At 39.7% G+C, this 13806-nt stretch overlaps 1 protein-coding gene across 3 annotated transcripts in view; it reads left to right on the forward strand.

Moving 5' to 3' along the window:
* The window catches only part of AOPEP (aminopeptidase O (putative)), a 1002964-nt gene that overhangs the window by 179295 nt on the left and 809863 nt on the right, over positions 1–13806 (forward strand). For all 3 annotated transcript variants that reach the window (XM_069762004.1, XM_069762007.1, XM_069762010.1), the window contains exon 5: positions 2202–2450. In XM_069762004.1, the coding sequence (XP_069618105.1) occupies positions 2202–2450 (249 nt within the window). The remainder of the gene's footprint in view (positions 1–2201; positions 2451–13806) is intronic.

Here is a 13806-nt window from a genome sequence, read left to right on the forward strand (position 1 = left end):
CCAAAGAAAAGCATTCTGCTTAGTCCCAAAATAAAAAATGTAATTTTGCTCTAATGCGAATATGTATGCAACCTTTCTGCCCCTGTTGATAGGATACTATTGCATTTCCAATTCCCTAAAATCTTTGATAGCATGCCAGAAAGGAAAAAGAGACATAATAGAAAGATTTTTCCAAGTTTATGACATTCAGATTACAGTGCTAGTCAAGCTCACATGCAGTCATCTGTCATGTTACCCTATCTCGCCAAAGGAACACCCAGCATCAAATGAGAAGTTTGCTTTATCTTTTGCCAGTATTCTTGCAATGGATGAGGAAAACAATACAATTATCTGAAGAAAAATATCTGCTTGTATGTGTAGACTAAAGGTCCTGATAGACATTAGATAGGTGTCATGTAAATGGTCGTTCGACCAACAGCTATCTCCTCCGACATTACCCTACCCAGGAGTACTCCGTTTTACTCATGTATTCTCTATCAGAAAACCGTTGCTAGACTCCTCAGGACATCCAATAGGTAGAATTCTTCTCTTTCCCAATATCACAAGTCAAGAGGCCACCACAGACATTAGATAGGTGTCACCTAAGTGGTCGTTCGACCAACGTCTACCTCCCCTGACATTTCCCTTAGCAGGAGTGCTCGGTTTTACTCATGTATTCTCTATTAGAGAGCCGCTGCTACACTTCCCTGGATATCCAACAGGCAGAATCCTTTTCTTCATCAATATCACGAGTCAAGAAGCCACCATAGACATTAGATAGGTGTCGGGTAAAGGGTCGTTTGACTAACAGCTATCCCCTGACATTACACTACACAGAAGTGCTCAATTTAGCTTGTGTATTCTCTGTCAGAAAGCCACTGCTAGACTCCTCAAGACATCCAATAGGCAGAATCCTTCTCTTCCCCAATATCACAAGTCAAGAGGCCCCCATAGACATTAGATAGGTATCACGTAAGTGGTCCTTCGACCAACAGCTATCTCCCCCGACATTCTCCTAAGCAGGAGTGCTCAGTTTCACTCATATATTCTCTATCAGAGAGCCTCTGCTACACTCCCCTGGATATCCAATGGGCAGAATCCTTCTCTTCATCAATATCATGAGTAAAGAGGCCACCATAGACATTAGATAGATGTCGCATAAATGGTCATTCGACCAACTGCTATCTCCCCCCAACATTAGACTACCCATGAGTGCTCAGTTTGACTCGTGTATTCTCTATCAAAGAGCCACTACTACACTCCTCTAGATATTCAACAGTCAGAATCGTTATCTTCATCAATATCACGAGTAGTGATGAGCGAGTATACTCGTTGCTCGGGTTTTCCTGAGCACGCTCGGGTGGTCTCCGAGTATTTGTAACTGCTCGGAGAGTTAGTTTTTGTTGACTCAGCTGCATGATTTACGGCTACTAGCCAGTCGGAGTACATGTGGGGGCTGCCTGGTTGCTAGGGAATCCCTACATGTATTCAGCCTGTCTATCAGCTGTAAATCATGCAGCTGAGGCAACGAAACTAAATCTCCGAGCAGTCACAAATACTCGGAGACCACCCAAGCATGCTTGGGAAAACCAAAGCAACGAGTATACTCGCTCACCACTAATCACGAGTCAAATGGCCACCATAGACATTAGATAGCTGTTGGTCGAACGACCATTTACACAACACCTATCTCCCCTGACATTCCCTAAGTGATCTACTAAAATCGTTTTCTAATTTAAGTGATCGTTTAACAAAAGAGTGAAGGCTGGTGTAGGTACAAAATTACATATTATCTTTGGTATGGGATTTCCCAAAAGCTTCCATATGTCAAGTATCCCCATGCTCCAGGCCAAATAGTATACAGTCCAACATTTTTGTTTTTGCTCTTTTAAGTGAAAATGTCACTTTTTATTAAAGTTGTTGCAATATAGGCCAGTCAGAGGGCACCTGTTTGGCTATTTTCATAATGACTTATACTGAATGGTTGGCAGCAGTAATTGAATGCAGTTGTTACATATGATGTTCAGCCCCACACGTGCAAATTTCCTTGAAGTTTCTATAGTTTGCTAATATAAGTATATAATTTTCTAGTCAATTCTATATTAACAATCAGTAATTCATTGATGCACCAAGAATGTTTGTTATTTCTGAAAGTGTACATTTTTCATTCTGATCCTGAGCATATTCATAAGTACTCCTTTTTTGTGTTTCCCACCAAACAGATCCTCAGAACAAGCATGTAGACATTTGGAGTGTCCTTGCCGTTATAGAAGTCTTGAGGCCCACTCTCAGATTTGCATACCTCATCGTGTTTTTGCTCCAGATGTGCTTAAAAACCAATGCAAACAGATGTTGATTCCTGTTCTTTCGCAGTGCCTTGAGGCAGCCTACTCAGTCCTAGGCACCCACCCATTTTCACGACTTGATATACTTATAGTGCCTTGTAACTTCTCCAGTCTAGGAATGGCAAGGTAAGACCATCGCCTTTTACATTTATTATGAGAGTACTGGTGTGTTCTTTACTGTTTTAAAAGCTGTCTGTTTCTCTATACTTAAAGGGAGTCTGTCAGCAGGTTTTTCCTGTGTAATCTGAGGATAACATGAGTTAGAGGCTGAGACATAGATTTCAGCGATTGTGTGTGATGTGTCACTTATTAGGCTGTGTGTTGTTGTTTCGATACAATAAACGTTTTATCACCATGAGGTAATCACTCCCTGTACTCCAGCTGCAGTGACTGAGCCCTAGTCTAACCACGCCTCCTTATCTGATAAGCAGCTTACTGCCAATAGACAATGTACATAGAGAGCTGTGGGATAGCTTTCTGAGCTCCGCTACATGCTGCAAAATTCTGATTGTGTCACAACTGATGCACCCAGTAAACTAAGTGATACATCACTGGAATCAAGGTCTGTACCCCTACATTATGCTGCCCTTAGATTAGTTAGCAAAAACCCAGTGACAGATTCCCTTTAGACTAGAATATTCTTTTAATGCCATTTCACAAGAGCTCAATAGGATTGTGCCCACCAATGCGTAAAGATGTATTTCTGCTTCTCATTTTTGACCAAATAGTTTTTCATAGACTGAAAATAAGCTGTATCTTGTTGTCATGCTCCATAATGACATTTATAGTAATGAAATGCTGAGAACAGTGGGTAGCCTGACATGATAATTGACAGCAATAACTTTTGTGTTACGCTATTACTTGGGTTCCATCTAAATCTCTGACCTTACTCCTAACATAACAGCCTCTGTTCCTCAGCCCAGACTGTGTTTTATATTTTCAAGACTTCCCACAGAAATCTTCTCAACAGGAACATGACCTGCATTTGACTGACATTTCACAACTCCTCAGTTTTGAAATTATTATACAGAAACAATAGAAATATATGCGAATCGCCATTTTCCAACCGTTAACATAAGCTGCTCTCAATGCATGTTTGGCCATTGGTGTTTCCTCCAGAGCTGTGTTCCATGAATGAAGATGACTCTTTGACTTTGTTTTGCTACTTTCAAGCAGATGTCACCTGGCGTTGGTCCGCTGACTGATTTTTATACCATTCATTTGAATAGAAACATTGACTAGCATAAGGCTAGTATTGCTCGGGGGGGCTGTAATCTGACAAATTGAAAAAAAAAAACTAAACAAAAAAAAATATTTTCAACTGTGCCAGCATGGACATCTTGCCTCAGGGGGGTTGTCTTTTAGTAGACTTCCTTTAGTATGTATTGTTGTATTATTTTTTTAATTTTTTTTCAAGACAATTGAAGATAGCTATGCTTCTTCTTTTCTGTTGGGATATTTTTCATTTTTCACTGACCAATCTATATTTTTTCTTAACATTTTTTCAACCGAGAATTGCATAGTCGCTGCAGTACATGTTGTAAATGGATTATTTTATCACTGACAATACAATGACAAAGGTTTCTGTAAAAATATAATGTTTTTGTATATGATGGCCAAAAGCCTTAAGTCACTTACAAAGCAAAATGTTGATTATTACAAGTCCAGCTTCTGGAATCTCCTATGATCGTCTGATGATGTCAGAAAAATGTGCTGCCTACCAAGCGTTGCTAGAGAAGTATATAGAATATCCATTAAAAGGAACCTGTCACCCCGAAAATCGCGGGTGAGGTAAGCCCACCGGCATCAGGGGCTTATCTACAGCATTCTGTAATTCTGTAGATAAGCCCCCGATGCTACCTGAAAGAGGAGAAAAAGACTTTATATTATACTCACCCAGGGGCGGTCCCGCTGCTGGTCAGGTCGGATGGGTGTCTCCGGTCCCGCGATTTTTGGGGTGACAGGTTCCCTTTAAGTTGACTGGCTTTCCATCAGTAGATCTACTCATAGAGGTAGTCCTAAGTGGGCGGTTTCAGCAACTCTTATGTAGATATGTTGAATGAGGGCATGTCCTGTAGAGAGGGGTTCCTTACTAAGACAATCCTTTAAGGTACCATCACACATAACGATTTCGTTAACGATGCTTTTTGTGACGTAGCAACGATATCGTTAACGAAATCGTTATGCGTGACAGCGACCAACGATCAGGCCCCTGCTGGGTGATCTTTGGTCGCTGCGAATGATCAGGACCTTTATTTGGTCGCTGATCTCCCGCTGTCATCGCTGGATCGGCATGTGTGACGCCGATCCAGCGATGTGTTCACTGGTAACCAGGGTAAATATCGGGTTACTAAGCGCAGGGCCGCTCTGCTTTACGGCCGGCGCTTACACAGTGCAGGGAAGCTGACAGACACCGGAATGTAAGTATGTAGTGTTTTTTTTTTTTTTACATTTACAATGGTAACCAGGGTAAACATCGGGTTACTAAGCGCGGCCCTGCGCTTAGTAACCCGATGTTTACCCTGGTTACCCGGGGACTTCGGCATCGTTGGTCGCTGGAGAGCTGTCTGTGTGACAGCTCCCCGGCGACCACACAACGACTTGCCAACGAACACGGCCAGATCGTATCGCTGGTCGTGATCGTTGGTAAATCGTTTAGTGTAACGGTACCTTAACTCTATGGCTGTGTGAAGCATTGATTTTACTGGTCTGTATCAGAGAAACAAAGCTCATCCTCTATAAATATAGATTGTGAAATTAATCCTCAGATTTCTGGTTATTTAGATAAAACCATATCTGGAGAAACTTGTATTTGTTATACGCAAGTCACTCCCGTTTCTACCCTTTTTAAGGACATCTTTTTGGTTCTTGTCCTTTGTAAAGATCTCTTAATCAGCAGCTGAATTATTAATAAAATGGTAATTTTATCAGGATCTTAGCTGCAGTATTAGTCTGTGAAATATTTGGCAGAGATTGTCTTGAGTCATGCTCTTTTTGAATATAAAGATGAAATTGTCCGATATTAACTAGTTGTGGCTAAACAGGGATGTGAGGACATAGAAGGGCTTCTTTCAGACAATGCTTCATTTTGGCAGTTTAAACTTCTGTCTTCTAGTTTTGACTACGGCCATTATGTAGATTTGAAGAACAATTTTATCCTCATGCTTCAATTCATCCATCTGTAACTGAGTCTTGTAACAATGTCGCTAGTCTTAGGCGGCATTGAGTTTAAGCCTTCAGCCCCCGTGTGTACAGAGAAGAGCAGTAGTAATCTTCCCAAAAACCATATACTCCGGTTACACATAATCCTTGAAGTTGGCTATATAAGTATGTTCCCATGTGCTAGCAATCATTGATGTGAGCTGAAAAGTCTGTTTTACTGATTAAAGACGAAAATGGCAGCACATTGTTTATTTACTCCATGTCACATCCTGAATTTTGACCAGTAAGTCTTTTCATTCTATAAATGTCACAAGCATCTCTTGTTTATGGTGGACATTGTGGTAATTTGCTTTTGATCATCTACTTGATACCTACGGTCCTGCAGCTGCATTTTACATCCAGTTTCCTGTCTTTTAGCCAGCACTAAAATTACAGGTGCTTTTGTCACAATGTTCTGTAAGGCTATATTTTGTGTGAATGCTACTACTACTGCGTTATTTAGAATACTTTGCACTAACTGCATAAAATGCCATCATTATGTATGATAGCCCGAACTAAGGCCAAACCTTAGATGCACGACATTGTTTCAAAATAAAAATTATTCATGTCCAACTACTGATACTTTGATGAATATATGGAATATTGTCCAATTTTCATCCTGAGAAAAAGTCTATATTTCTACGTATTGTCATCCATATTCCATCTGTGTGTCATCTGGATTTCTGTTTTTTCCATCTACTGTATATGATATCCTTTTTTATACATCAGCAGTAAATAAAATTTACAAAGACAAATAGTTTCCTATGTTAATATTTGCAATGTATCCATCAAAGTAGGAATCAATATGGATGATCCACATGGGATCCATTTTTTTAAAGAACCCATAGACTTGAATAGATGTCTCATCAAATACAAAAGAGACTAGTACATGCTGCGATTTTTTTTCGCATGAACGGTCATAGATTGTGAGCACTCGTGGGCAGGGTCCTCTCTGATCCTGTACCAGTTGTGACTCGTATGGTTTAAGATTATTGTACTTGTTTTTTATTATGTACACCCTCCTCACATGTAAAACGCCATGGAATAAATAATAATAATAATTGTGTGCTAGCCGATTTTAATATGTACATATTACACGCTTGTCTGAAGGAGATCTTAAATGTGTACATTCACATCTACTATATAATTGTCTAAGGGTCGCTTCCGTTTATCTGTCTGTCTGTCACAGATATTCACTGGTCGCGGCCTCTGTCTGTCATGGAAATCCAAGTCGCTGATTGGTCGTGGCAAAACAGCCACGACCAATCAGCGATGGGCACAGTCTGGCGGCAACATGGCCGCTCCTTCCTCACTGCAGTCAGTGCCCGCTCCGTACTCCCCTCCAGTCAGCCCTCACACAGGGTTAATGGCAGCGTTGACCGCTGTGTAACGCACTCGGTTAACGCTGCTATTAACCCTGTGTGACCAACTTTTTACTATTTATGCTGCCTATGCAGCAACAATAGTAAAAAGATCTAATGTTAAAAATAATTAAAAAATAAAAAATAGTTATATATTCACCGTCTGTTGGCCCCCCTGGATCAAGAACAGGCCTTTCTCGCTCCTCGCGATGCCCCGGTGACCGCTCCATGCATTGCGGTCTCGCGAGATGATGACATAGCGGTCTCGTGAGACCGCTACGTCATCATCTCACGAGACCGCAATGCACTCTTCAGACCGGAGTGCGCGAGGAGCGTCGGTAACCGCTTCGATCCGGGGGCCAACGGAGGGTGAGTATATAACTATTTTTGATTTTAATTCTTTTTTTTAACAGGGATATGGTGCCCACATTGCTATATACTGCATGGGCTGTGCAATATATTACGTGGGCTGGGCAATATACTATGTGGGCTGGGCAATATACTGCGTGGGCTGTGCTACATACTATGTGGGCTGTGCAATATACGCTGTGCAATGTACTGCGCGGGCTGTGTAATATAGTACACGGGCTGTGCAATATTGTATGCGGGCTGTGCAATATAGTTCGTGGGCTGTGCAATGTACTACACGGGCTGTGCAATGTACTATGCGGGCTATGCCATGTACTATGCAGGCTGTGCAATGTACTATGCAGGCTGTGCAATGTACTATGCAGGCTGTGCAATGTACTATGCGGGCTGTGCAATATACTGCGTGGGCTGTGCTATACACTACGTGGCCTGTGTTATACATTACGTGGCCTGTGTTATACACTACGTTCGTGGTACTGCGCGGGATGTGCAATATACTACGTGGGCTGTGCAATATACTACGTGGGCTGTGCAATATACTACATGGGCTGTGCTATATATTCTGTGGGCTGTGCTATATACTCCGTGGGCTGTGCTATATACTCCGTGGGCTGTGCTATATACTACATGCCTGTGCTGTATACTACGTGGTTGTGCAATATACTACGTGGCTGTACTATTTACTACGTGGGCTGTTATATACTACGAGGCTGTGCTATATACTATGTGGCCGGCCGTGAACAATCAGCGACAGGTGCAGTCCGGCCGCGAATTGGCGCGGGATTTGAACCAAGCTTCGCTAATTGGTCGCAGCCGGCCGAATCCTGTGTATTCAATGTATTATTCTAAAATCTTCATAAATAAACTACATACATATTCTAGAATACCCGATGCGCTAGAATCAGGCTACCATCTAGTATCTTTATAATGTCATCGAAAGTGAAGATATCTAAAATCTTGTCGTAAGTTTTTATAGGTCATGCAGTGATGCAAGTAAACACTTTTAGGGTATGAACAAGAAAAAAGAAAAACAAAAGGTATACTGTATCTGCTCACCATTTTGTAACAAAATAGAACTTAGTTTTGCTAAAAGATTTACAATACCTACCAAATTTTCTATTGTATACATTTATCCCCCCAATGGAAGGATGGGAAAACGACAATATAAAGCCAAATGGACTGTGTTCTCAGCCGCCACACTTTTCAGTAAAATTGTATTAGCCAGCTCTGTTAACACATATATTCAACCACATTGAATGCGCTATAAACCTGCACTTTACAAGTCCCATTTTCACTGTTACGAAGGGTTATTTCACTGAGATTAGGACCATATAGCTGTCAAAATACTAAGACTGTACAAATAGTTCAAGGAAAATTAGCATTCTATGTTTTTTTTTCCATGCATTTTTAATCACTGATCTTGGTGCTTTCTTTAACACCACACACGCAATTTACGTTGAAAATAAAAGAAAAGCCATTATTGATATTGATAAAAAACTGCATGCACACATTGATGTGGCAATTCATGTATTCGAGTAGAATGATTTCAAACATTAAAGTAAAAAGGCAATTTGCCAGAAATGTAAAGAGCAATGCATTTTTTTTTCTTTAGCAATGTTCTTCAACTTACAGAATAAAAAAATGGGGACACGCCTGGTCCAGGAGGTCCAGCAGGTACCTAATCTTCAGTTAGGTTGTCCCCACACATAATAACACTTGATATTATTGAAGTCTTGCCTAGATTGTGCAAAATTTGTCACAAAAGCCCAACAAATGTCTCCATTCCTCCCTACCTCCTATTTGTTTCAACATAAGCAGAAAACCTGATGAAGAAAATGGCTTCCTGCTCCAAAATCCATGCCCAAGGAGAAAACAACCTCTGTGCTTCCATGTGTTTTTGCATGTGTACTTAGAATATACTGTATGTATATATTTGTGTCTGTAGTGGTGAAAACTTGTACATCAGTATTTAGATGTTTGTATTGTATGTAGGTACAGTGCCTTGGGAAAGTATTCGGCTACCTGGAACTTTTCAACCTTTTCCCACATATCATGCTTCAAATATAAAGATACCAAATGTAAATTTTTGGTGAAGAATCAACAACAAGTGGAACACATTTGTGAAGTTGAACGAAATTTATTGGTTATTTAAAATTTTTGTGAAAATTCAAAAACTGAGAAGTGAGGCGTACAGTATTATTTGGCCCCGTTAACTTAATACTTTGTTGCGCCACCTTTTGCTGCGATTACAGCTGCAAGTCACTTGGGGTATGTCTCAATCAGTTTTCGAGAGACTGAAATTCTTGCCCATTCTTCCTTGGTAAACAGCTCGAGCTCAGTGATTTTGATGGAGATTGTTTGTGAACAGCAGTTTTCAGCTCTTTCCACAGATTCTCGATTTGGATTGAGGTCTGGACTTTGACTTGGCCATTCTAACACCTGAATACATTTATTTGTGAACCATTGCATTATAGATTTTGCTTTATGTTTGAGATCATTGTCTTGTTGGAAGACAAATCTCCAACCCAGTCTCACGGCTTTTGCAGACTCAAACAGGTTTTCTTCAAGAATGGTCATGTATTTGGCTCCATCTATCTTCCCATCAATTTTAACCATCTTCCCTGCTGAAGAAAAGCAGGCCCAAACCATGATGCTGCCACCACCATGTTTGACAGTGGGGATGGTGTGTTCAGGGTGATGAGCTGTGTTGCCTTTACGCCAAACATATCGTTTGGCATTGTTGCCAAAAAGTTCGGTTTTGGTTTCATCTGACCAGAGCACCTTCCTCCACATGTTTGGTGTGTCTCCCATGTGGCTTGTTGCAAACTTTAAACGACACTTTTTATGGATATCTTTGAGAAATGGCTTTCTTCTTGCCACACTTCCATAAAGGCCAGATTTGTGCAGTGTACAACTGATTGTTTTCATTTGGACAGACTGTCCCTCCTCAGCTGTAGATCTCTGCAGTTCATCCAGAGTGATCATGGGCCTCTTGGCTGTATCTTTGATCAGTCTTCTCCTTGTTTAAGATGAAAGTTTAGAAGGACGGCCGGGTCTTGGTAGATTTGCAATGGTATGATACTCCTTCCATTTTAATATGATCGCTTGCACAGTGCTCCTTGGGATGTTTAAAGTTTTAGAAATCATTTTGCATCCAAATCCGGCTTTAAACTTCTCCACAACAGTATCACGGACCTGCCTGTTGTGTTCCTTGGTCTTCATGATGCTTTCTGTGCTTCAAACAGAACCCTGAAACTATCACAGAGCAGGTGCATTTATACTGAGGCTTGATTACACACAGGTGGATTATATTTATCATCATTAGGCATTTAGGACAACATTGGATCATTCAGAGATCTACAATGAACTTCTGGAGTGAATTGCCATCAATTTTGGTCATGTATTCAATGCCTTAGACTGTGAAACAACTTCATATCATCATGCTTCCTCCACTGAATTTGACAATTCCTTCAATTTCTTGATCCGATTGCAACTTTTTCCCTGGTTTTTTCCAGACCCATTTACATCAGAGCCTAGTCTATTGACTTTCGTCTCATAGCTCCAATTCACCAGTTTCCTCTTTTCGCACTTTTTTGCAAACTTGAGCCAAGGCTTATGATGACATTGAAGTTGAGGCTTCTTCACGTTTTTATGGTCCATCATTCCAGACTTGCGTAATGTGCATTAAACGGTGAATGCATGGACATCTGTGATCTCACTATTACAAAGCATATGAGCCACCTCCACTGCCTGTGTTGTTGCGCCAGAACTGTTAGACCTTGTGATAAACCAACTTGTTGACTCCCGATATTTTGGCTGGACATCCAGCTCTTGGCTTTTGAATGGATGGATCAACTTAATTTTGTATTCTTCTGTTTGTCATGGCACTCACATGATGCATTTTTTCAATTTTCTTGGTTGAGAGACCGCTAACAATGACCTGGATGATGACGTTTCTCTTTTTTCTTGGGAAATATTATTCATGGCTGCTTCTCGATTTAAACCAGTGACCTTTCACTTGGGAATCAACGTGATAACTTACTGAGCTGCTAGGGAATGTGAGAACAGATTTTAATTTGCAGTATACAGGAAGAAAAAGATTTTTCATCCACCAGGAGCAAAACCGTAACAATGCAGTGACATGACAAGAATTTGCATAACTGATCATATCCTAAATAATTGAAAGTCACATTTATGTATTAGAATGATTGTCTATAAAATGATGGTAGTCTCACATTCGAATCATTATATATTGACTCTGCTCTTTTCAACCTACACTGAATGCAAAGTCCCTCATACATATTAGACTAATGTCCTCTGAACCTGCCAATAATGACTTGTTTAGCTAACAGACTAAATGTATATGGGATGTAAGGATCCAACATGTCTGATTTCGGACTGCTAATATTTGGTCTATCTGTTATCGTCATCGAATGTGTATGGGCAGCTTTAGAACTGTGATCTATTGAATTATATAAGAGAAGTTCAATTAAATTATTCTTTTGTGCATCTCCAATTGTGATATGTAACCGTACAGGAATATCCCCTAGAGGACTTTAATGATCTTAAGAAAATACTCATATATTGATATAGCATATTACTAATTGACAGATAACTGAAAGTATACTTGTCACCATAAAGACTGTTTACATGATAGAATAGATCTCTTTGACCATGACTGTTTGAAAAGTTTTTCTTCAGATATTAAAATTAAAACTGTCAACCAATCAAAAAGTTTAATCAGGATTTTCAAAATAAGCATAACAGCCCCATAACATTAGGTGATCTTTCTAATAATGTATTGTGAGCTCTGGTGATAGATCCACTTTAAAGAAAACTACAGTGCAATAATTATAAGACTTTTTCCCTGAGAACTGTTTCCAAAAATCTTCTTAGGACCTCTAAATCAATGAAATTGCATCAGGAGGGAAAATTTCTAGAATTATGGAAATCAAAGGATTGAATGACATGTTAATGATATACAAATTATGAAAAAAAAGTCGATAAAACATTTTCAAAACATTTTGATTTTCTCAGTATCTAGTGTGAACACCACACACTGAAAAACATGTATTTACACACCTTGCCATGCTATCAATGAGATTATTAGTTTTTGTCTGAAGAGTTCTCTGCCATCCTGGTGTCACCCCCATATTACTACAAAATACCTTTCATTGTCTGTCTGCTGTCTCAAACATCATGTCTTTCCTCTATTTGGAACTGATTCATTCCAAAACAGAACGTCTACGAACTCACATAAACCTGGTATTTCCATTTTCATGTGTGGTGCTACCTTAACTCTCAAGCAGCAGACCCACTGTTTTGAGGTTATATTTGACCCAGATCTCTTCTTTCCTCCCTACATCCAATCAATCACTTGCTCATGTCACCTACTGACCAACACCTTGAAAACCTCTTCAGAATGGGACCTTTTCTTGTCCTCAAAACTGCCCAAAACTCTCACTCTGATTCATTCTTTTCTACTACTACTGCTAATTGTTCTTCTTCTCACTATACTCTTCCCACTCTAATCTGTCTTGAAGGCATATTTTTTACCATCTGCCACAGAGTACAACATAAACTCATCACAGTTCTGCACAAAACATATCTTCCCTCATCTCTGTCCACAAACCTACGTGTACTCTACATTCTGCTGATCATCTAAGACTAAAATCCTCCATAATCCGAACCTAACACTCGTTCTGCACCAGTTCTCTGGAAAGCATTAATCTAATACCCAGTATCCACGGTTTTAAGCATACCCTAATAACACATCTCTTTAAGTTGGCCTATCGCATCACCTCACTACTCTAGCTGTTCTTAGTTCTTCCATCCTACATTTCCCTCAGAATCTGATTCTTTGTATCACCTGTTTGCACATACTCCATGCACTTTGTAGTATTTAAATGAATACCCATAATTATTATAAAGATGACTGAACCCTACGCTTCATGCACGTTTTTTTCCTTTACTTCCTTATAGATTGTAAGTTTGCGATTAGGGCCCTAATTCCTCTTGTTTGAATTTTTGGATTATGTGTAATATGCTGCAGAATATGTTTGTTTGTGACTTATAAATAAAACTAATTATTATTAAAATTGTTCATTATGTACATGTGGTTTTCCTGAAACAATGGAAGGTTAGAGTTTTAAAAAGCTCTTGTGACAGTGTGAAAAATGCTAGATATAAAAAAAAAGTAAAAAAATGATTAAGAAATACATTTAACACAATCAGATTTAAGCAATAGGTCATTTTCTGATGTCACATTCTATTTAAGCATTTATTTGTACTTAAAGTATTAACATAATGTAAAGTTGTATCACCATCTGCTTTTCTTAGCCGAATAGCAATTGCTTTAAGTATTTTTAACCTACTCCCATATCCTAGTAAGTTCTAACTTTTCTCTAACAATATCATTACCGTATGTGCAAAGCCATTTCACGATTAAAGCAAGCAAATGTTCAGAATCATTTGCTAGCTACTACTAGTGTTGAGCATTCCGATACCGCAAGTATCGGGTATCGGCCGATACTTGCGGTATCGGAATTCCG

The sequence above is a fragment of the Ranitomeya imitator genome, chromosome 1 (genome assembly GCF_032444005.1).
Source record: "Ranitomeya imitator isolate aRanImi1 chromosome 1, aRanImi1.pri, whole genome shotgun sequence".
NCBI lineage: Eukaryota > Metazoa > Chordata > Amphibia > Anura > Dendrobatidae > Ranitomeya > Ranitomeya imitator.